General features: G+C 43.5%; 2 protein-coding genes across 6 annotated transcripts in view; one reads left to right on the top strand and one right to left on the bottom strand.

Annotated features, from left to right (window-relative positions):
* SEMA5B (semaphorin 5B) overlaps window positions 1–23,333 on the top strand; it is a 217,578-nt gene extending 194,245 nt beyond the window's left edge. For 3 of the 5 annotated variants that reach the window (XM_026852816.1, XM_026852815.1, XM_026852817.1), the window contains one exon: window positions 289–6,679. In XM_026852816.1, coding sequence (XP_026708617.1) covers window positions 289–444 — 156 coding nt within the window. In that variant the 3' untranslated portion in view covers window positions 445–6,679. Of the gene's footprint in view, window positions 1–288; window positions 6,680–23,224 lie in introns of those variants that run through there. The other 2 variants (XM_026852819.1, XM_026852818.1) reach the window with 2 other exon arrangements.
* The window catches only part of SLC49A4 (solute carrier family 49 member 4), a 51,536-nt gene continuing 39,468 nt past the window's right edge, over window positions 13,410–25,477 (bottom strand). The window contains exons 7-8 of the mRNA XM_026852834.1: window positions 22,824–23,006; window positions 13,410–20,453 (exon numbers count right to left, since the gene is read on the bottom strand). Coding sequence (XP_026708635.1) covers window positions 20,338–20,453; window positions 22,824–23,006 — 299 coding nt within the window. The 3' untranslated portion in view covers window positions 13,410–20,337. The remainder of the gene's footprint in view (window positions 20,454–22,823; window positions 23,007–25,477) is intronic.

Below are 25,477 nucleotides of genomic sequence, written 5' to 3'. Positions count from 1 at the left end.
CCATCTACCAGGAGACTCCAAGTCTCTGGAGAAGGCTCTGGGTTCTGGCCCTAGCAGTAGCTGAGCACAAGCCCACCAAAGGAGACCTGGCAGGAGCTGTGGTCCCCGCAGACTAGCCCCATAGCAAGTGCGATGTACCATCTTACTCTCCCAGCCGGAGGGAAGGCGGTGGTGCCTGCAACAGAGACCATGATGGAGAAGGCAGGTGAGAGGGAGGTGTCTGCAGGTAGAAAAGAGTAATTATGTGGCCCCATTGCCATGCCTCTCATCTCCTCTTCTCTTTTACAGACACTTAACAAGAACAATTTGATACCAGATGACAGGACCAACTTCTACCCGTTGCAGCAAACCAACGTGTACACGACAACCTATTATCCCAGTACACTGAATAAATATGACTACAGGCCTGAGGCCTCCCCTGGAAGGACCTTTACCAACAGCTGATGATGGACAGATCCTACAGGACTGGATCACTTCCTACATGAATTTTTTTAAAATTGGTTTTATGGACCAAGTATTGGCCCAGCCTCTAGATGTAAATATTGTACAGTAGGGTCTTTTTTTTTTTTTTTCTTTGGTTAATTGTATTTCTTGTAAACAGCACATCTCCTTACAAGGACAAAAATGCATATGGACTATTCTGCAGAGCTTTTTGGATATTTGGCTGGAGATGGCTCTTAACTACTGCAACTGTTTATGGCTGGAAGATCAGCATTGCTGTCCAAGGCCGACGTTGTCAAGGAGGTGGCTGTGTGCTGGGCTTGGTGGCCACCACGCAGCAGCACGCGACACACAGGTGCAGGTGCACTCTAACCAAGGCAAGGGGTGGCCTCCTGGGGCAGGGGTGTCTGTCTGGTGAGTAGCATCCTTCCTGGGACAGGATAGCAATGGTGCACTGGATGACATGCAGCTCATGAGACAGGCCGAGCGGGACTCCATCGTGCCAACAACTTGAAGAAAGTTTTCTTTTTCTTTTCCTTTTTTTATTTTTGATCTTTTTTTAATCTTTCTGGAAAAAAAAAAAAAAAGAAAAAAAAAAAGTAACTTTCTAGGGCAGTGTTCCTGTATCTTCAACAGAATCTTTTCATATTACAGGAAATACTCTCTGCAGCCTTCTTTGGTAATATGCAGCTCAGTTGATGAGAAACAACATACAAACAAAGTGCATTACCCAAAGAAGCTTTCCAGAATGTTTCCAGTCTTAATTAAAAGAAAACTATACAGGCAGTGAGACACTAAGAAAAGTAAATGTTGGAATAACATCGGAGACATGAACTTGGAGTGCCTAACAAACAAAGATGTTTATATCACTGGAAAAAAAGATGTGATGATTGCCGCACAAGAGCCATGGGCTTTTTTTTTCTTTCTTACTTTTTGTTTTTTTCTGAGATAGTGTTAACTCTTTTTGTTCTAGCTTTGATCCTGATAGTGTCTGCCAGAAAAGGCGGCTTTAGAGACCATGCTCTTCTTGTGGGAAATCACCATGCTTTGGGCTAATTTTTCCTCTTGTTTTATTGTTGGTTTTTAGTTCACTTACTTTCAAAGAGTGAATAATTCTGACTTTGCAGGGGGGAGGGTATTTTTGTAAGGAATGTTTCCATAGTCTGACATGACCCAGAAAGTCTGCTGCACATTCTTATAGTGTCTTCCAGTCAGTGCTCTATGAAATAGTAACACAGCTGAGTAATGTGCATTGTTTGCCAATATTTCTTTAATTTTCATGAACAAAACCAACCCAACAAACAAATGCTGCTGCAGCTATTGAAGTAAATCAGGGCAGTAGCATTATTAAACAGTATATCCAGCCTTGAAATGTAATTTTGTGTATGTGTGTGACTGTGTCTATAAGAACTGTATTAGTTTGATGCAGAAGCCATGTTGTCTACAACCAGATGTTTGTCTGACATAATTGTTTGGCAAAAAGGAAACTTATTGCTGGTGCTTAATGTACAATTACATCCAATGTGTTAGCAACGTGAACAAGTACACCGCTGTTATCATTCAGTGTTTCTAAATATTTATAATGAACTCCTGATGCTAAGGATTTTAGAATGTCGCAATACTGAGCATGAGATAAAAGTACACCCCGAAACACGCATGAGCTCCATGTGGTCCCGAGCTTGGCTTTGTTGTCTGCATCTTACTCGAGCAATTTCCATGCCTGTGCTTGGCCATTGACTCGGCCGTGTTCCCAGCAGTCCCGTTTGTCTTCGCTTTATTTCAAATTTCGCTGTAAGCCGATGCTGATCGGTTCTCAGTGCTATTCCTTTGCAGTTGCTTATTTGGAAGCCCAGCTTGGGCTGTGTACTCAGCTCTTTCATGTAGGCAGCCGGTAGGAAATGAAGAAAGACCGTGTTGCTTCATGACAAGTATATTGCTTTTCCTTTGAGGAAAAGCCAACATGGCTCTGTAAGCCTGTGTTATGGTGGTTTGACCAGAAGGCAAGAATAAAGTAGCCTCCCATTTTTAAATTACTTCAGTTTGCAGTGATTGAAGGCTGTAGGGATATTTGTATAAGTGGGGTCATTAGCACTGCTACCACAACACCTTAGGTGTAGTGCCCATGATTTTCAGCAGTTGTTTTTTCTAATTTAGCAGCTCATCCTGCTTCTGCTCTGGTCTCAGGAGGTGAAACAGAGGGAACAGAGGAAGAGAGCAAGAGAGAGGTGCCCTTAAATAGATGTCCTTGCATTTGAAGCAGCAGGGTCGGGAGCTGCTGCAGACCTCAAAGTTCTGGCTGAAGCACCTTGCTGCAGCCCTCCAAGTAGGCACAGCAGCTCAGCAGCCCTGACCCTGCCTGGCAGTGCTGCCAAGGTGACAGCAGCAGGAGTGAAGCGAGATCGCCAGGGAAGCAGGAGAGCACCAGTAGCAGGTACCAGCGCCTGCAGGGAGACTCTTCCCAGGCCCCTACATCCCATTTGTGGAGCAATGCCTTTGTGCCTCATGCCATAACACAGCCACCTTGTCTTGCTGAATTTCTGTGCCCCTCACAGCCATGCTGAAAATCCTGACTTAAAGTAGTTCTAACAAGTATGTAGCCTAGGGGTTGAAAATTATTACATTAGACTATCAGGATGGGATTTTCCAGCTTTGATTTATGGGATTCAGAAGAAAACATTGGCTTCCAAGATCACTATAGCAATTGTAAAATTAAAGCCATCTCCAAGCTTCCCCTTCAGAACATTCCCTGTATCAACACATTCTGCAATTACCATGCATGTGGCAGGATTACAGCTGGAGTCTGGGGGGATGCAAGTCAAATCTTGCAATTATTTTAATTTTCTATTTTTCCTTTCTTTTTTTTCCCCCTCCTTAAACATTCTTCCATTTTCAGCTTCACAGAATAACGTGATGTAGATCGATTTATTTTTCCCAAAGTGCCACATACCAGCTGAAATTATTTAAATGTTCAGCTCACCAAGATAGGTCATTACTGCCATTGTGCTCAGGAGGTGGATATTTTGTAGGCTATTGGAGGGCAGATGCTTCGAGCGTGGTTCATGTGGTTATAGTTTCATCAAGCCATTCCTTCTTACCAGCCATCCAAATGGATTCATCCCTTTTTTATATAATTGGCAATCACAGCAAGGGTCTGTAGACTCCATTCAAGCAGAAAGTAGAATCTAGGAGAGAGAAGAGAGAGTGAAAAAAAGAAATCAGAATGCTTATTACTCAATTAATGTTTGCATGAGAGTGCAGTTCTTTAAGGACTATGTTAATGCGGTGTGAGGGTTGCATTTTTTATGAGCTCTCTAATGCGTGGCAGGTTAATGACACCATGTACAGTGATATTCTTGCGATCCAGGTAATTCGGCAGCTTGATCATCAGGCCTGTAATATCTGTAGCAGCTTGAATTGCTCCTGCAGCTGGATGTTAAAGTTGCTAAAATTTCCTATTCCTAAGGCCATCTTAAAGTACACTGGAAATGCATTTAGTTCAGGAGCATTGCTTTCCAAAAGATTCATCTTGCTGTATTTTTTTCTTTTTTCTTTCGCTTCTGAGATAGAGAAGGGGGACCCTGGACAGTTCCTATGTTGATCTAGAGATACTGGTTCTCTGCAAACATTTTGGATGGGATTCAGGTATACAGTATGTAAAATATGATGGAAGTCTTACAGTCAAGTATGTAGCGGAAACATTTTTAATTAGGCCATTCTTCCTTCTTTTTCCATGGAAGTGGCTGCCTTTCTCCCTCCAGAAGGGGTGTGCATTATGGTTATTTTCCAGGCTGTGTTGTGCCACTGCGGGGGGGGTGTCTTCGCTTGATCAGCTGTCACCCAACAGAAGTAACCTGTGCAGCTCACTACTAGGCAAACCACTTGATGATCAAATCACAACACGAGAGGTGCTGTTGCTCTAAGACCGCACTTGAATGTTCAGCATATGAGCCAGGTCTGCTCTTAAATATATGAACTATACAGATACTATAGGAGAGGAATATGTATTGTCTTACCACCACTGTTCCTAATGCCTTACGTTCAGAAGATGAGATGGTTGGTTTGAGATCAACAGAGAATAGGAATGGAGTCCATGTCTGATGCAGACAATTTGACGCCTCCAGTGTTAATCTGATGTTAAGCCCACCTGCAGAGAAAATTGCTGTCCACTGAGATTGATTTATTCTTTGTACCAAATGTAGTGGGGGGAGAGTTATATATATATAAATATATATATATATATATAAAAAATGTAAATGTAAAGTTTGTGTAACAACTTACTCTTTTTTTTGTAATAGTGTATACATCTATCAGTGGATAGATACAGTATATATTTATAATATATACACACACTATATATATATTTAGCAAAATGCCTGGAGAGGAAACTTAGAATAAGAAAGGCAGTGCTGGTATTCAAATTCCACAGGGACAAAGTAAAGAAAAAAAAAACATGTAAAAATCTAGTAGCCTTTCCATTAGGTTTAAAAAAACACTTTTAAGCTAAATGAAATATAATATTTTAATTGAAAAGAAAATTGATTTTTCTAGTTAGAAATGCTGATTCCCCCTAAATCATTCTGTTTAAGAGTGATTAAGAAGATTCTTGTTACTGCTTATATTTTCTGAATAAGCCTCCCAAATCTGTCATGTGTATCACTCTATTGTTTTTGTAATTATAAGTAGGGAGTAATTGTGCAAAGAAAATTAAAATAGCAAGTAGGAGTAACAAATATCATACCATTAGAGCAAAAGACATCATCTATTAGAATGGGAAAAATATCATCTTCCATGTTAAAGAAGTTAGTAACTGCCTTCTGAGTTATTGATCAGCATTATAAGCTTTGCCTTACTGTCACACTAGGAGGTTTTAGTACAAAATTTAGGGAACAGAAACCCTGCAACCCATGGCTTTTGTTTTCCAGAGGAGTCCAAAGAAGCCACCAGGCCACGGGAGTCAGGCACCTGGTGCCCTGAGTGGCTTTGGAGCTTCCAGCGTTAGTGGCCGAGGCTCAGCAGCTGTTGCTCACCCTGTCACGTATGCATGGCAGGGCCTGGCACCCCTTGGAGCCGTCTGGAATAATGGGGAAATACCCAGTACACTGGGTGTGAAGGACTTATTTTTTTTCAAACAGATCACTTTAATGCCCTTGTGAGCAAGGCCCAGACTCGGAACAGGTGAATCTTCCCCTTAAGCTTGTTAGGAGGAAACGTCGGACCTCTTCAAGAGCAGCTATGGGGTAGGTGAGCAAATCCACAGATTTTGGTGCTGCCTGACTGCCAGAACCTTCAAAGCTGGATAGAAACCCCTCCGGAGCTAGGTTCTTGTGGGACTTATCCAGTCTCAGCTGTTCTGCTAGGAAATTCCTCCTTTGGACCCTTTGGGAAATTTTTATGTCTGCATTAGTCCTGGCTGGAGGAGCAAAACCAGCAACCCACTGTTCAGCCACAAATACAAGTGCTCAAGAGCATTCAACACGGGTTTGGGTCTTGAACTTGATTTTATTTCTGTTCTGCCTCCACCCTCAGTTGCAAATTCACCTCTGCTATTCGAAAGGGTTCAGTGTTGTAAGAGCAGCATTTGGCTTTTTCTGCGAGTGCCAGCTGCGGTTTGGTTTTAAACAAATCTGATCATGAAAAGTATTAACACTGCACTCTGGTTCTGAAACCTCCATGAGCGGGATGCTCTTAATTCGCATGCCACGGAGTCAGGCAGAGGTCGGCATGGAGGGGCCATTAATAACTGAAGCAAAACCGGTTTTAGTGCTAAAATGTCAAACAATGTAAGAGCCAGCCATCCGCATGACAGTGTGGTTTCCATCCACACACCCCTCCTTAGCTAACACCCAAACCTGCGCATATTAAAAGTGAAGCGGTTAATTAGGAGCATTCCCACAGAGGAGCTTTAGGGAGGCTGAACGGTATGCGAGATGGAAATGATAGGATTTAACTTGTAATTGAGGTGGGAGAGTGACAGATGCAATACTGGGTCTTGGTTACATCGGAAATTATTATGTGAACACAGAATGCTTGCCCCAAAACAGCAAAACCTGGAGAGTATTATTGGACTCTGTTGTGAAGGCACATCACCCTTCCTATGCAATTGAACTTGATCGTACTTTAGTATAAAGGTGACCTAGACTGTAATCACTGCCTTTAGACACTGTGAATTTTTTTTGGGTACTCTGTATTTTTATATATTGTACAATGTAAAGAATAATTCAGAAATAAACCAGACCAACCTGGCAAGCCTGTGAGTTATTTTCCCCTGTGGCTGACGGGCAGTGGGGCTGGGGTTCCCGAGCAACGCTGGCAGGAGGGGTCAGCCGGAACGCAGAGGAGCTCCCTCCTGACACTGATGGCCGATTGCTGGGGAATTGCAGCACACGTCCTTCGTCCTGCCTCCCTGTCTGCACTCCGGCTGCATCCTGAGGCTCAAGTTTGGATTTGTTATGAGTTGTAGACGAAGTGGTTACAAAACTGTGTTATTGAGAATAACGCCGAAGTCTGTCACTGCAGTTCAACTCCCCTCCCACGCAAGCCCGAATGTTGGAGTACAGCTCCACACCAAACCTGGGGTGCATTTGAAAAATGGTATTTCTGAGTAAGGTGCCCAGTGAGGTAAGATCAAAACTATCTGGAATTCGTGGTGCCAAATCCACGTCCAGTTCCGCGGTACACATCTCTCCTCTGCTCCCCACACGTGACACGAGTCTCCAAGGACACAACTGCTCACCATACCAAGGAGATGGGCTGGCTGCAGCGAGCAAAAAAACCACTCGTCTTCTGCAGAGCCTTTCAGGTGTACGTGCTCACTTGCAATGAAATCCTGTCGCTGCTCCTTCTCGGGCCCTACATATTGATGCGAAAAGTTATAAAAAGCTGAGGGACACGTTTTGATTGAAGGATGATTGTAGCCTCGTATTGAAGAATGTTATAGCTCTTGTTGCATTTATTAATCAAAGTAAAGACCATGAAAAGTGACAGAGTCAGGAACATTTTAGTTTATGTTCCGATACAGCTCAAGACTTATATTGAAGTTTCATACAGAAAATTACACCATAATGTCGTAAAAAATAGATTGGATTACTAATACCCTGAAACGTGCTACACCTGCATACATAATACTTTAATCCTACTAAATCATAAGCTATCATTTGGGTGTTTTCAGATTCTCAAGTGTGCATACAGGAATTTCTTTTCAATGCAGACCATTAAAAAGTAATTGAGAGGCACAAGATCAGTAAAAACAAACTTGCTGTGAATAAGATGGATTTTTTTTTTCCCCAGTTAGTTTGCACGATAACATGGGGAGGTCATTTCCGAATGATTTTGTTTTGCATCAAGACAACCTCTGTGCACAATTGGAGCAAAGTATCACGTTGGAGCCTATTTCCAATTTCCTTAAAATCTGTCTACCACAACATTTTTTTTTTCCTAGCTGATAATTTGATTCATTAACATAACAGTTTCATTTGTAGCCCCAGTGCATTTTGTTCGCTCACCTTCAGTACGCACCCCAGCTGTATCCTTTTCCCTCTTGAATTCTTAACTGTGTGCAGTAACCAGTGAAAGTTTTGTTACCTTGCAGATTCCCCATCAGCTCTTTATCAAGATGAAGCCTCGAGGCTGTGCTGCTGGGGGTGGGCTGCCCCCCAGCACTCCCTGCCCAGGGGTTGCCAGGGAGCACCCACAGCATCATGGGCAAATACGGAGCCCTGGGCTGGGGTGCGGAGCTTCCTGCGGGGACCCCAGCGAGTGCCGCAGCACCGTGGGCCCCTCCAACCTGCCTTTGGCAGCGCTTGGAGCGGGGAGTATTAGAAATGCAGGAAAAGGAGGTTCCTTGTAATTCATGCCTGTGTGTTTCCTCCCCGTTCCCTGCAATAAATGCTTTAGGGATGCCCTGAGCCAGATGTTGCAGTGACAAACTTGTCCTTGTCCTCACCCTGTCCCTCCGTATTTTTCTTCTCCATCAAGGGCTGGAAATGTCCATGGCTGGTGGGGCACTTGCCTGGGCAAGGGCACAGCCAACACTCGGCATTAGGGAGGAAAGGAGGGACAGGGACTTGCAGCCTGGCCCCGTTAATGTCAGTGCTGTGGAAATGTCAGAGCAGAGACTCGGATGAACGAGCTGTAACCACTGCAGAGCGGATGAGCAGTTGCGTATTGGCACCAGGGTGTTATCAAGAGCAAGTCGTGTCAGACCAAGTTAATTTCCTCCTCTGAACAGGCACCATGTCCTGCAGATAGTGCAGAAATAAGAAATATCCTGCAGTCTGATTTTTAGTAAGGCTTCCGACTCTCTCGTACACGATCATCATACGCTGTCAAGAGCATTGGTCGGGCAGAGCATCATGCAGACACCTTCCTCGGAAAGCAGTCAGGATGTGGCAATGAAAAAAAAATCCCCAAGTGAGTATCCTACTGCTGTTCCCAGCACCTCTACTAGTGCCCAGCACCCCACCAGTGCCTCAGCCCCACCAGACGCCCCAGTCCCCCATCCTGACATGATCACAAGCCCTGGCTCCAACTCCCGCATTTCCCTCTGCCCATGCAGGCATTTTTCTCAGCTGTAAAAGCACATGTGGCTGTGCTGCCGTGACTGGGCACAGGGACAGCCCCCATGCTTGGGGACAGTCCTTGAGTCAGCTGAAATCAGCTCAGTGCAGCCACCGAGGCGCAGACCTCAGCACAGAGCAAGCACCTTCTCGACACACACGAGAGTTAACACTTGCCCACCAAAGTGTTGCTTCCTGTGGTGTCTTGTGTGTTTTTTCCCCTCGAGTGTACAGCCAAGAGACCACATGCTCTCAAGCACACAGCTCAATTACCAAAAGCTTTGGAGAGTCATTAAAAATGCTGTTTTGCTAACAGTTGAAATGCATTTTGACATGGTTTGTTTTGTTCATTCATAAAAAGCCACTTGTGGAGTTGTCATTGCACTTTCTGTTTAAAAAAAGCACCGAGGTTCAAATTACTCAAGAAGGTGGCAGAGTCCCGCACTGCCCAAGCCTGCTCCCAAAACAACCCAATAGAACCCCACCACACACACACATATACCCTCCACACCCACCCACCCCTCCCAGTACATGAGGGGAGGACAGACAATAAATTCCTCACATCATCAGAAATGAAGAGGATTTCCGGGACACTCTCCTCCCACACTGCCTGTCTTTGGTCAGCTGTCAACCCTTCAATCTGCTTATGATTTCCCCAAACCAAATTGTTTCCCTCTGGAGAAAGGACTGAATCAGGCAAAGGTAATTTTGTTTGTTGAGATAAAAGTCTGAAGCTGTCTCGCGGGAGGCTGACAGCAGCTGGGTAGACTCACCTTTTTCTGCTTCGCCCCGGTGTGCTCATGAGGCAGGTTTATATCACGCTTTTTTTGTTGCGGTTGACCCTATGTTGACCACCTTATGGCAGCAACTCAAGCACATGTAAGATTAGCTTTGTCTCATTTTAAAACTATAAAAACCAGAAGGACACATTTTGTGCTGTACAGCAGCCATGCCACAACCACCCCTCAACTCCGTGGTGTACATCTCTACAGAATGCGGAAGACACAACTTCTTGCTTCCTTGCCCCAGCTGAAGCAGACCTGGTAGCCAGCAAACACTTCAAGCTCCTTCTGGTTGCGGGGCAGAGGTGTCTCCTGGCTAAGGATCTGTGCCATACCACTGTTGCACTTCAAAATAAGCTTTCTGAAGATTTTCAAGGTCAAACTTCACAGTTTATGAACCAGCAATTAGCTGGAAGCAAAAAGCAGAAAAGTAGTTCTGGTTTTCCATCACTCTGGAGACAGTGTGGTGTCTCCCAGACCAGGGTTAGCATGGACCATGGAGAACAGCAACAGGCTGTCAAGGTTCGATACATCTAACCTTGCTGTATTCTTCAATTTTTAAACCTCCCATAGTCATTTCCTTGCTGTCGTGGAAATAATGGAGCCAGCAATGGATTGCTCCCCTCTCAAGCGCAGGGTAATGAACAGCCATCAGAAACATTTGATATTTCCATGATGTGAAGCATCAATGGCCACAGAGAAAACTGTACCCATTTTTGCAGTACTTAATTTACTGTCACGAGCAAGCAATCTGTATGAGAGAGCAGGCATAATGCTGATACACTTTTATTACCCTGGCAGGAGCCACATTATTGTTTTCTGTTTTCACATTTCTTAGCAACAACATTTTTTTGTTCATAGATTTCTTCATAGCAGCTCAGCTGAAATTATTTTTATGTTGTACCCAATTTACATGCTGACTTACATCAGCCTGTCCATGAGCAAGACCCTTGCTTTCTGCCTGAAAGCCTTCTGGCAATTGTTGCTGTCTTCTGCTGATCCATCACTCCTGTGGCGCTGGAAGAGACAAACCTCACTGCCTGGCGGAGGCCGCCCATCCCGGGGAGCAGCTCAGTCCCTGGCAGTCCCCGCCACGCCGGGTGCTGTCACAGCCAAGGACAGTCTGGAGCTAATAGGTGTGGACTTGTGCTCTGAGCACCACTTCTGTGCACCAGCCCAGAGACCCACAAGATAAAATCTTCTCCAAGTACCACGTGAGCGTCCAAGGTAGGATGAGCTGCAATGCTTTAGCATAAGCTAAGACCTATTCTGGAAGTCTCTCTTGAAAAGGTCTTTTCTGCACTTCAGTGGCAGTTGAAGCCATTTCTGTACGAGGCTGTGCTGTTCTACACCTCTGCTGCTCCTCTGCTCAACACAAACCCTTCAGAGCCGCCCTTTCCTTTGCCCACCAGAGATGGTCTTTCAACACACCAAAACTCAACTGTGAAGCTACATCCATAATCCTGACCCTTGGCTCTGCAAAGGCAGGTTTAGGAGAGCCCTGAGGAGGGGTGGAGGTTCTGGATGCAGTGGGGTCAGTTCGTTGGCCACTGGCATTTCCTCTGCCCGCGCTCACTGAGCCCCACTCACAAGGGTTCCACTGAGGCAGCGTTTCCCCCGTGCTGCCCATGGGAGGTTTGCATCCCCTGCCCACTGCCTTTCAGTGCCCAGTCCACACACTTACTATGGCTGTATGTCTGGGGCCAGGCAGATGGATGGACAGATGGATGGATACGCTTACTCACAGCGCAGCCCCTGCGGCCCCCAGGGAAGGGATCCAGCCCATCCTGGTGCCACCAGCAGAGCCCCTCCAGCCCCAGGACCTACCTGCAGATATGGAGCAAAGCAGAAAGCTCCCAAAAAGAAACCTTGCTGTGGCCATGGGACCTGCTGCAAAGACTCCTGCTGAGAGTCCGAGACTACCCGGGGCTGTCCCACCACCATGGGGCTGTGCTCCTGTGCTCGTTTGGCTCCTGAAGAGTTAAGGAGGTTTTTGTAGCCTTTATCCAAGGATGACTTCACTGGGTGACTGGCCCGCACCAGGAGAGGAGGGTGTGCTGCTCCTGGCAGCTTGTGTGAAGTCCTGGCATGGTGCACACTCTGGGGCTTTCCCTCTGCCTGCTCAGGCCCAAGTTGTAGCAAAAAAAAAAAAAAATCCCTTGGTTGCAAGTTTGTGTTCATATGGTAGGGGGTGCAAACACCAGCAGCATGTGTCAGGTAGAGGCTAATGCCTTGATTCCCAATGGAACTCCCTGTCTGCAGCCCAAACCGTCCTCCTGGAGCAGGTACAGCACCACGGCACTCGGCCCTGTGACACTCCAGTGGGAGAGCAAAGGCAGACCCACCCCTGCGTGGGGGCTGCTGCTCTTCCCCAGCGTAAGCGTCCGCCGGTGCTGGGCCGCAGCCCAGAGGTGCTGAAACACCCACACCTGGTACCTGCAAGTGGCCCAGACTTTTTCTCCAAACTCTGTTGGGCCTGCGGCCATTACACACAAAGGGATCAGTGAGCAGCTCCTCCACATCTGGCCGCATCTGGGCACAAGAGTGAGTGCCTGCACTCAGGCTGGCCCCCAGCCCAGCCGCCCCTGCAGGGCCTGTCTGCCCACGTGCAGCTCCAGCGTGGTCAGAGAAGGAGCCACCAGCAGGCACCCAGCAAGGTTGAGCTGATTGGGAAAGAGAGAATAAATGTCATTTATATGCCAAGGAGATGTCGGATGTCAACAACAACAAAGATAAAATAGAAACCAGGTGAAAAATCTCTTTGAGAAAGGATGAGCATAGAGGCGTTCACCAACACACAAAACTGCAGCAGGGATCCAAGATGGACCAGAGATGTGAGATGGGGGATGGATCAGCTCTCATCCCCCCAAGGACGGAGATTTCCCTAACACTGCAAAGATAAATAGGAGCAGGAACTGTATCATTAGAGGAGCCTTAAGCTCCCATATATAGCCTGGAAAGAGACTGTTGCTAAGAATAGTGGGGCCCAGATATTCCACAATACGAGAGTTGACAGATTTCTTCCCAGCACTAATAAGAAGTGAGGCTATTTTAAACTTGCCCTGGTAAGTAGTCAGGGGGTTATTGAAGAGCTGGTCCTAGAAAATAAACACAGATCAAGAGACCCTGGGTTGGGTCCATTTCAATTAAATGCAGAATAAACACGAGGAAGGTTATTACGAAGGGTCTCCTTTCCATAAGCCCGAAAGGAGACACTAATGGTGGGAACCAGCAAAATCAACCAGCCTGCAGCATCCTGAGCTGGAGCCCGGATGAGGCAGGGTGTGAAATCAGTCAGGATGGTGTGGTGGGGCAGTGGGGGCTGGCACCGCCGCCAGCACCTTCCCCCGCCTCGGTCCTGTTTGCTGGGGGCCCCACTGCCCCCACCTACCCCCTGCGTCCCTCGGGCTGCGGGGACCCTCGATCCAACAGCAGTGCCAGATCCCCACCCTACTGAGAGCAATGGAAACCTTTCTGTTGGCTGGGTTGGGCTTTGGGTGAGGCTACATTCATTTAGACTAAGCAATCCTCATTCTGTAGCAGTATCTGCAGTGGGTTTTAGCAATATTATAGCAGAAATAAATTATGCCCCTGTAATTTTCTGGAATTAATGGACAGTGATGGCAGCACATTTGAGTAACCTCTTTAATGTGCAACAACCAGTAACACGCACATCATGGTCAGATTCCAGTTTTAAAAAGAAATGACACAGTGGATGTGTTACTTTGACAAGTATATAGCAGTTTCAACATTATTTTCTTAAAAATAAAAATACATCACATTGGAATATCGCATACAAAAAGTAGAATTTGCCCTAAAATAAAATTTTATCAAATCATTTAAAAAATTACAAAAGTAAAACGCATACAAACTGCAGAAAAATTGAACAGTCTTACAGGTTGAGGATAGTTTACAAAGATGCTCTCCAAACACGTAAAACCCTCTTCCTTCTCCATATGGTTCATGCAGTTCAAAAAACCCCAACTGTTAGGTGCGTCACATAATTAAAAGCTGTTTTTTTCCACCTTATCAAGAACTCGTTTCGAAAATGCACAGTGGAAGGCATTAAACTTGGTAGGGGAAAAAGAGATTTTAATCTAGCAAATATCACAGGCAGAGAAAAGAATTATGTCTGGAAAATACACCGTTATCCCCAGGGAGGGGGGAGCAGCAGCTGGTGGTTGGCCACCCACGGGGAAACCCTGCCGCTCTGCTGGGCTTACTCAGCCCAGGTGATGGGGGCAGCAGGAAGGTCGGGGCAGGCAGGGGCTGGGGAGAGGGAGCCAACTCTGTTTTCTCATTGTGGCTTTGACTGCACATCCAGTCATCCAGAGAGAGACAGACACAGGCCGGGGGCTCCAGACCCCCCTGACCACCCCAGTCAGACAGTTCTCCGGGGATCCCTTCCCTACATGTAACCATTTCCCACCGGTTTGTTAATGCAGCCTGTCCTGCCAGAGGGGTTTTCATCCATACACCACGATTACACTGGCCAGGCAGAGAAAACCAGGGCCTGCACTCCTCACAGCAGTCTCAAGGCTGAGGACACACAGACCGTTAAACAGGGCACTTACCAGACCCTGCTCCAGCCCCCGTCCCTCACAGGATCCTAACGCACTTCCCAGCCCCGACTGCAGTGTCCCTGCCTGGGGAGGGACATGGGGCACCCTCCCGTTCTGCAGGTGGGGAGAGCGAGGCACCCCACGCACGAGCATCCCTTCCCCAAGCCCCCGAGCAGGTCTGTGACCGAGCAAGCCCAGTGACCAGGCTCTCGCTACCTGTCCCAGCATCACACAAACCTGCACATCCCCTCTGCAAAGGAAAACATGGGGCTGGGGTTTTTTTGGCTTTTACAAACAGATGGATTAAGGTTGGAGAAGTGGCCTGAGCCTCAAGGGAAAAGTTCCCCATAAAGAGAAAAGGCTTTGCTCATGGTATTTTCTTCACGTAGCGATACAAAGTGAGCTCAACAAATCTGTCCAGATACATCAAGCAACAAATCACATGGGGGAAGCTAGTGGGGAGGGAGACCGTGGAAAGAAAAGCTGTTATTGCAAAGAGCAAGTCCCACCTGCCTTCTCTGTCACACCTTGGAAAGCCAGCGCCTCTACGCCATGTGCAGCCTTAGCTGTTCCTGCAGCACAAATCATGTCACAAACATAAAGCTAACGTCAGAACCTCAGCCTCAAGGAAGTAAAAAAATGACACTGCTAAAATTGGGCTGCACAAGACATCCCTGCTGTGCAAATAAGCCAGGCACCCATCTGGGCACCCTGGCTGCAGCGCTTCCCTTCTGCCCTGATCGCTGCCCCCGGCCCAGGCACAAACTGCTCCAAACATGTTGTCATCCCAAGTAAAAGGCAGGAGCCAGCACATCTGTGCAAATATTTGCTTTTGCTTGTCAAAACTTTGGACAGAGTTACATTTCTTCCTCTATTTATTAGTTTCATCTGTCTTGAAACACAAACTACAAAAATTATAAGCAGATTGCCATCATCTTCTGACTTTACTGGGGCTGCTCCCTGCTCTGCGGCAATTCTCCTCCACCGTCTGAGATGACACTGCTGGAGGAAGCAAGGCAGAGATTCCTGTGCCACCTACAACCCACCTCGCAGCAGCAGTGGCTGCAGGGAAATGAAAGAAGCCTGTGCTGATACCTGTGATCTCTCACAGGTGAAGCAAAGCCTGGAGGCTGTCTCTCTATCACAAGGCAGCTTTTCCCCCAACACGTGCTCCCCTCCTCCTCCCAGCCCTGATACTGGGACCCAGGGACGACGATGAAGTTCTTGTTTGTTTTGGCAGGGTCAGCATCTACCCTTGCACGCCTGTGTGTCCACAAGCATGGCTGCCTCCTGGCACACACCACATCCCTGCTCCCCACGCCCAGCGCTTCAGCAACGCTCGGGATGGCCACACCAACATCAAACACCAAATCGACACCAAATATTCATGTATGCTTTCATACCAGTGTAGCAGTTGTCTTGCCAAGTTATTACAATGATCCATACTTAGTCTAAAAGAACCCCCTCCCAAAACTAATGAAACATAAAACTGCCTTTGTCACAGATACTTATTAATATCTGCACACAGAAGATATGAAAATGAACAATTAAAAGCCTGCTGTCATAGCATTACAGGACAGTTATATCCACTGTGCAAACTGTGTAATTCCCATTCATATTTCAGTCAATCCTCCCAATTAAATAGCACTTCCCTTTCTACTAACAGCCAATATATGCATATCAACCAATTCAGCTCGGTTATATCGCAGTGTAAGGCTATGCAGTCACTTGCTAAGTTTACTGTAGAACAAGCCAGGCATTAACATCCCTGTCACCACAAAACTTCAAATTTTATATGGATTTGATTAACTGAATGCAGTATTTCAGTGTTGAATACCCTCTGGACTGCACCCCCTTCTCTTAACTCAGCCTGGCACTCCCCCGAGTTACCAGTGATGTATCCTGGGGTTTTCTAAGCCACTCCAAGATTAAAGATGTCTCACTCCCATTCATTTCAGCTGTCAGATGGTTGTGAATAACTCCATGATGCTGTGAACCTGAATACCCAACACGTGTGGTGCCTATCAGCTTGGCCTCTCTAGGTCTCTTGGCCTCTTTTAAGTTTCAGGCAAGTTACAGTCTGTTCATAACAGACTCTCTGCTCACATACATGCAAAATCCTTTGGGCCTGCATTTTCTTCCAGCTTGCATGATTTTCTAAATATCACTATTTTTATGTTTATTAATTACAAGGTCAGCCAACCCATTCCTCTAAAATTGCCTTGGGAGCACGGAAGCTCTTCTCCGTACCTCCGGCTCAGGGGAGCAGGCGGCCATGCAAGAAGCTAAAGGGATTGAAAGGAAATTAATGGTAACAGCAGTGACAAGAGCAACAGTGCTGTAAGTGGAGCCTACATCTACTAACCCTGAGCTTCCTCATTAGCAGCATGAAAGCCAGTGCAGCTCGCAGGAAGAAATGCCAGCAGCACTGGAAGCTGAGCTGAGCTGTTACTGTGCCAACAGAACCCAAGGAGCAGCCCATGCTTAAAGTGATGAACTATTAAGAGAGAACGGTCACTACAAAGCATCCTTCCTGGCATTTTGAGTTTATACTTGTTTATACAATTACTTGTATGTTAGGGGGCTCTGCACTGCTGGCAAAAAATGTTCTTTAGGACTGTGAACTTACAGGCCACGAAGAGAAGCAAATATTGTGACTTCCCAGGGCACCTTCCTCTGCGGGCAAGTCACAGGCCAAGCAGCAGACAGTGTCAGCTATTCTGTGTCCATGCAAGGTAATGCCTCATCTAGATTAAAAAAAACTGTTGTTAATGACTCAAAAGTTAGAGAAACTTAGAATTTTCACTAATTAAGAGAAACATTAACTGTTTTAAGCCTATTCTGCACTACTGCTAATTGTATCAGCACTGCTTAGGGCTCTCCCTGTGGTCTCTAACTTCCAAAAAGTGCTGTTATCCTGACAGGCTGGACCCTTGGTAAATCCAAACAAGGGTGGACCTAGTGATAACCCTTTCCAAAAAATATTCCCACAGCTTGAGCTGGGTTACTGACATGCTCCTCCTCAGAAGGATGCTGCTGCTGGGCACAGATGGTGGTAAAATATTTTTCAGACATCTCAGCAAACACATTTGCAATCCTCACCTCTGTCCTGAGCCAGACTTGCTAATGTCATAAAATCCTAAAGCCTGAACACTGTAGGTGTGGAATGCAGCAGTGTTCTACACAGCTTCAAGTAATTTGGGAGCAATCTTTTGGTTTTCACTCAGGCAGATTTCCATCAGACTTACTGGGAACTCTGGTTGAGCCCCGACTGCAGAACGGTGCCTGCAACCGCAGCGCAGCTCCATTAGAGCTCTGCAGTGCTGCTCAGCTCTGGAGAACGGCTCTGGTTTGGTGCAGAGGCATCAAGGGCTGTAATTAAGACCACACACTACAGTGCCCAAGACAGACACAAAAACTTCTACCAAAGCATCAAAGTTCAGGAGAGCAATTCACACCAACTCAGAAAAACAATCTACAGGGTTTAAAACAAGATGTTCACTCTTCTGCCCTGACTGTATGGAGAGAGTGCACCTGGCAGCACTGACAAATATTTTGAATTGTTCGATGCTTTCTGGAACAGGGACAGAATAGGTTATAGTCTGAATACTGCCTGAAGTGCTTCTCCATCTTAAAATAGTCAGGACAGTGAAAGGATCAGAAATCTCTGTCACTCGGGACAGTGCCCGAGCAGTGCAATTTTAATCTTAATATAGCTACAGTAAATTGCAGAAGCAGAGCTCTGATGAGCCATCCGAGCTTGCAGTTCTGCCATGACAATGCAACTCCAATCAGACTCCTGGCAAGCGATCCTTGGTTTCAGAAGACAATAGGTAGCAGCAGCTACTGGATACTGAAACTATTCCAGGCACTAAAACATAGTAAAAAGAAGTTGGACAGTTAATAATATTCATCTGAAAAACAGTAAGAGGATGATGCCAGTGAATCTGAATGCGCCGGTTAAGATTGATTTAGTTATTCCAATGTAAGTTAGCTCAATTTCTACAAAGAGCCTGCTTCAAGACAGAAAAGATCATTTAGTAGCTGATATAGGCAATGAACTAAGTCAATTTTCTGTTACTACAGTAAATACATCCATTGCTCTGAAAACATAAAAGCAGGGAACAGCTTGTTTTATTTTACTGCACAGATACACTCCTGAGTTAAAGGTATTAGTGCCATATTCTCTCCGCAAAAGGAGAGCAGAGAGAACGAACGGATCCGTGTCTGGGAGGTATCGCCCAGTTCAGGGTGTGAGTGAGCTTACAGTGTCGGTGTCACCCCAGGGTGGCAGAAAAGAGTCCCACACAGGAGCAAAGGGCGTTTGATTCAGACTTCTACGGACGCAGAACTCTGCACACCAGCCTCCTCCAACATGTGCACGCACCCCCTGCAATAAAATCACTGCGATGGGAAATCATTCACCCTCTGAAAAAAATTCATGTCGCAAACAGCGTATGTACATGTTTCCATTCAGGACATGACTGGTTTAGTTACAAACAGTGGCATACCACCATCCAGAGACATGATGACTTAAAATAAACCTATGTAAACACATACTCTTATATAACTTATATATAAAACATACATATATATATATATATAAGTTTTATTTGTGTATACATAGATATAAATACGCACACACACACACACCCCCCCATCCCTAACACAAAGCACAGAACACACACATGGAAATACTGTAAAGGATGCTGAAGTGAAATCTAAGAATATAATTAAGAAATTATCATCAGGTTTAAAATTGAGTTAAAAAACTATTCAAAGTGTCTTTAATATTTATGTTCAAGTACAGGCCAGAACGACCACAGATTAGTACTGATAAAAAGAGCTGGCATTATATTTCCCATATTATGCCAAAACTCATGAGTTATTTCTCATTGTAAAACTCATTGTCATTTCGCCATCAGGGCATCTCATCAACTAGAAAGATTTTTTTTTTTTAGGAAACTGTGATTTTAAAGACGTGATTTTAAAGACATGATTTTAAAAGTTCACAAACAATATTTTTAGGCACCCTCAATCATAAACTAATCCTAAAAGCCACACACACCTTAGAGTATCAGAAGAGAACTAGTGGGGCTCGGACATCCACACCCACAGTATTCAGTGGCACAAACAGGTCTTCACAGTAAAAAAGGCAGTACTGGAGATGGGGGATGAAAAGGTGACACAGTGGTGGCCTTTAAATCAGCAACATTTACCAAGAGTGACTCTCCAGTAAACTTCTGAGATACCACAGATGCTCCGTATTCAGGAGATACAGAACCATGGTGGTATTTCAGAGGCGACTGTGGGTGCAAGTTGGGTTTCAGTGGCAGTTAAAGCTATCGTTTACATGTGCTCCAGGGTGATAACAAACACCTCTAACAACACTGCAAGGATTGTTTAGGATATTTAGTATGGCTAAAAACCCTGGTACCAGTGTCTTGTATCAGAAATCACTTTATTAGAATGTAAATGTAGTGTACAAGCACTAAATCGTTTTTGCTTAACTGTTTAAATGACCAGTGATTTAAGAGAGATCCTTAAAAAGATTTTTTTTCCTTTTATCTTTTTTTTTTTTCCTTTTGTTGAGATTATTCGCTATTTCTATTCTGATAGAAGACTCCAAAGATTACTGGTACCCCAGTGTGTATAACCGTGAGTCGGCACACACGCACGCACGCACACACAACTGCACACCTCACTGCTACATCAACAGCCTTTTAAATAGGGAGCCCCAGCTCTGGCACTGGGACCTGTACATCAGGTATACTCTTTGTGCATTTCGGCATCATTATCACCACTCAAGTTCCATGTTTATCACAAACCAAGGTGGTCTTGAATGTAAGAACAGCCTGTCCTCACCCTCTAATAAAGCCACAATCAAGTCTTGTAATTTCTTTGTTTTTCTGCTGTTCAGCTGTGCAACTCCAGGCAGATGTGCAGACTGCAAAGCTGACTTCCAGTCTCTTCCAACCCCTCACCAGTCCGGCATTATCACACAGAGACGACAACGTCGAGATAGAGTCTGTCGTAGGACTCGCGGAAGCACAGGATGAGGAGCAGGCTGAGCAGACACGATCCTGGCAGGCACCAGTTGAACCAGGAAAACTCTGTGAAGCAGAAAACAGACACAATCTCAGTTATCAAACATGTTCCGTGCACAATGTGACCAAAACTTTGATTGAGGGAGGGTTTGAAGGAAATTGCTGTGTTCTGAACAAAATCCTGACAGCTCTTGATCGATAGATGGTCTATGGGACTTCTCCATGGATGCCTGATGTATATTTAAAGTTTATACATACATATATATAACCAATGCCTCCAGCTAATCTTAATCCTCTTTATTCAACCTGTCAGTGGAGAGAACAGGGAAAAAAAAAAAAATCTATCATTGCTAATGGAGAATAAACCACTTCTGAAGACTCTACTCATTAGTTCTTTGATTTCTATAGATTGAAAACTAAACCAAATTAGAAGTTTAAGAAGAAGCAGGATTTGATTTGAAATCAAACCTGCTACATGGTATAAGGAGGGAAAACCAATTCCTCAGAAGAAACTTGTGAGTAGTACAATCAATTCAATTTAAAACTAGTTGCACAAACAGCTCCTCCGAAGCCCCTTTTTAGCTGTTAGACATAAGATACTGCTCTTAAAAGCTTGTGTTCCACCTTCAAGAAAATATCAGACTATTGTCTGATACTTGACCGCTAATTAGCAGTTTTATTCAGGTTTTTGGTGTTTTGTTTTTTTTTTTTTTAAAAAAGTGTACCTCAATTTCCTGTTTTAAAAATCTGTCAATTTACTGAAGAAATATTAATTTTACTGGAGATGGTGTTTTATTTTTTTTGATGTTTCCTTTATTCTTATTATTTATTTATTTTTACAGAATCTAAACTCTCCCAGAAGGTCTGAGTTAATCAAAATCAAGGCTTCAGCACTGCTACTTTCTTAAATCTGGAATTTATATTGCTAAAAGAAAAAGCAGAATCTGTATTATATGGTGCAAAGGACAAAAGTCATAAAGCCTAAAACATAAACCTTCCAGAAACAGAAACCTTCAACAGCACCCTCCCTCATCCACCAAAAACATTTACAGACTTGTTTAAGCAGTAATCTGATTAAAACCATAGTAAAATTTTCCTAGGCTTAGAGAAGACCATGTTATGTGATGCCAGAAGTCCGAACACTGGATGCTTACACTGAGAAATGCTGAAAAAATTGTCATAGTATTCTTCATAATCTTTTCAGCTCAGGTGCAAGTGTTGGAAGTAATATTATATGTGAACAGAGTTCACACCAATTAATATTAATCACAAAAGCATTCTTTAAAATGTAAAGACTAAATATCATGTCACCTGAGGCTAGGAAGGATGGAATTCAGATTTTACAATGATGCAGTTCAATGTCAGTATTAAAAAAAAAAAATAGTAATTTCTCTCAGTTTGTGTTCACAGACCATAATTTGGAATGGGGCTGTCAACCTGCTTGCAATTTTCTGGCACAAAGACACACAAACCACGCTGAAAATGTGCCCCGGGCTGTAACCTTCATAATTTCAAGCACAATTCATTCTGAAATTTGTCAGTCGCCTCTTGGTTATAAAACACATCGTCTTAAGAACTTCACACACGCATGATATACAAAAGCTCACAATTTCTAACGTTTTCTAAGCAAAATACTGCTTTACAAATCTTGCATCATGAAGCAAATGTTTACCACCACAACAAAATGCAAACTAAAAATCTTCATCTTTGAAAACCATTAATAAAGACCACTTCCCTTTGAAACCAAGATGGGTTCTTATTTTACAGCTTAAAGTAATAATATAGTCTACTATAATAATATAATAATACTATATATATCTACTATAGCAAGTTGAAAGTTACAATTATGAGTTATGAGGAAGCAAGTAACACTCAAGAGATGAGAAAGTCTGAAGAAGTTGATGAAAACATTAAGCAAAACACTGGTGCCTGATTAAGCAGGAAGGAATGAATATTTCTAAATATTTCTAAAGGAATGAATATTTTGTCTTTGAGCAGTGGTCAAGAGATGCTCTCTCTCCTGCAATGGTACATCCAACCCACTGAATGGAGCTGACCATAGAAGGGGCATTTCTTCTCTGCCCCTCCTGGGCAGTACAGTTATACCCTGAATCACGAGACTGGATTAGCTTTATTGTGGTTCTGAACACCCATAGATACAAACATTACACTACCCAGACCTTTACAAAAATATGACAGTGTATCTCAGTGGTTTCTGGCTACAGCAAACTCTAAGTAGAATACGATTATACGCATTTCTTGTTTATTATCATGCATAAAGAAAAGAACAATTAAAGTTTTCTTCTCCCTTCCTGCTACATAAGAGGATTCAAACATATGATTATTAACAGAAATTGTATGTGCAAATCCTTCCTTTACTGATAAGGGTATGTCTTAATGGAGAACTATATTTTCAAAGTAGCTTATATTTCTTACCTGTATGGTAAAATGTGAGGAAAAACAAAAGGACTCCCATGAACACATTACTCAAAAAGGTGACAACTCCACAGGTAATTCCTTCTGGAACTGGGTAGACTGTCTCCACAAAGAGCTCAAAGAATATTGGTACGCTGCTGTTGAGGAATATACCCAACAAAATGCACGATGTGTACAGTGTAGCTGTAACAGAAACAAAAACAGTTATTAATTTCACGCTGACATTTTTTCCCCCCTATTCAGAGCTGCCAAGAATACTAATACTTGTGTAACCAGAAAATGCATAAACTTATTTTTATCCTCTGTGTATCATAAAGTATATCACATCCCACTAGTTTTAGGCAGAATATACGCATCGATGTGGGAAAAAAACCCCGAACTGATTTATTTTTTTTAAACAGAAACCATAAAGATGCATTCAGTGATCTGGAATTCACTTTTAAGTAAAACAAACAACAAAATTATGAACTCAAAGCATCACCTACAGTTTGATTTACCTCTGAAATGAACAGAAACTATTGTCCTATACACAATTAGGAAATGGAGCAATTAATGGATCAAACTGGAAATGGACACGGATTAAACTTTTGACTTAGCTCTAAAGGTCAAAACTCATTTTGCTTCCATTTTACAAATAAATATTAATGATCTACCAGATATCAAGACATCAGTATTCAGCACGGCCTGAGCTGCAACATGTTGAATCCCTTTTGGCTTCAAAAGGAAATGAAGGGCACGAAGCACCTTGCAGGAATGGGACATATTTGATAAAGCAGATTATTCACCACTGCACAACAAATTGCTTTTCTTGGATGAATCAACAGAACAACACAGACCTGTCTTCAGTTGCCTCGGATATTTTGTTCTACAATTTCTGACACTGCCAAATACTTTACAGTGCTTAATATCTTAATACAGAAGTTTAATATACCTGTATTATCTATTAATAAACCTATTTTATCTATTGCTGAAAAAAAGAGAAAACTTCAGAAGAATTTAGTACCTATTTAGAAATTTAAATAGGTCTTTGCTGAGTGCTGTCTTGGGAAGGGGAAGACTTCCTGACCTATAGCCTCAACAACCTGAAGTTACTGACAAGTAGAAAGTATAAGGAAACAATTAGAAGCCTTAGGAAAAAAAAGGTCTGGAATAATTTCTAAAGTTTCCACCAAAATGACAGAAAAACATAAAGAAAAATTTTTCAGATACAGAAGTATTACCAAGTCATAGGGAAATTATTTGTAACTTTTTCACTGCAGTATGCTACAAAATCCTTAGACAACTTTTATTCATATAGATATATATGTCTATATAAAACAGAAAATGCATTTTCAGTTTAATTTACATTCTTCTACCTTGGAAAGGGAAGAACTGAAACAGCTCTGCTTCATCTTCTGTTAAGCACTGCTCAAGCTTTCAATTGATAAACTGTTTGGAAGCAGGAAACTTCCAGCTTAAAAAAAAAAATTTAAAAATCACTGTTTCTTAAAATATGAAGAATCATGGAAGAGATAAAGGCATTAAGAAACAGAAAGGGCTATCTATCAGGTCCTCTGTTTGATGTGGTTTGCTTCCAAGGCACAAAGACATATTTCTTTCTCTACAGAGGATTTGCCTGGACAGGAAATAGAGGATAGAAGTCCCAGCCAGAAAGATGATATAGATGGCATGACTTCAGGAGGGACTGCTGGCCCCCACTTTGTTTTAATAAACCAGAATGTTCTAGAGTTGTTAAGAAAGAAAATAAAGAAAAAAAAAGAACTAATAAATCCTGATAACTTTTCCAACTCTTGAATTCTCTTACTATAAACTGCAGAATAAAAGTCAAAGAAATTGATGCAGGTGTGTTCAAGAGTTTTCAGAGAGAAATAAAATAAAAAAAAAAAAAGGCAAGACAGTATTAGGATGCTCTTCCTAATGTGCTCTTCTAGCTAACACTGAAGAACTGATTCCCTAGTTACAAGATCCATAGATTTTTGCTGCAAGTCCTCACCACTATTTAAAATTTCATAAACCTCTCTTTGAACTCCTGTTTACCTCAAACACCACTGCATATTGCTCTAACTGTCTCTAACTGCTAGCAGGTGTAGCCAGCAAATCTGAACATCCTCAGCTATTTCAAAGTTTCGTGTTGGCTTCAGAAACCAATGCATACTTGAAATAGAAGAATCCCTTAAGACAAATTAACATCTACCCTTCATTACACTTAAATGAAGATATCTATAACTACTTGTAACTTCTAGAGAGCATTTTCCAAACTATCTCCAAAGAAAAGAAGGTGGTAGCCAGCTGGAATGCTGTATCAGAAACTCAAACAGTGGAAATAGTCATGAAGCTGCTGAAAGCCATGACAGCACCATCAGACATGGAACTGTATACAGAGAGTGCCAGAGGCAGTACCCCTGCAGGAAGACTGCCACCTCTTCCATAAAGAGCAACAGCCAGGAAAGGGGAATTACGGGCTTCTGAATAGAGACAATCTCTAGATGTATAATTTCCAGAAACTTAGATTCACTTGAAATGAAGGCAAAAATATACATCTAAGATTGAGGCATTTAAAAGATCAGGACTTCAAATTTCAGTCAATATAGTAGGTGCCAAAGTTTTCATAAAAAACCCAGAACCCTTTATCATAAATAAATTTGATAAAGTAT

This window comes from Athene cunicularia (genome assembly GCF_003259725.1).
Source record: "Athene cunicularia isolate RWA chromosome 7 unlocalized genomic scaffold, athCun1 chr7_part1, whole genome shotgun sequence".
Taxonomy (NCBI): domain Eukaryota; kingdom Metazoa; phylum Chordata; class Aves; order Strigiformes; family Strigidae; genus Athene; species Athene cunicularia.
This window is presented reverse-complemented; position numbering and strand designations above follow the sequence as displayed.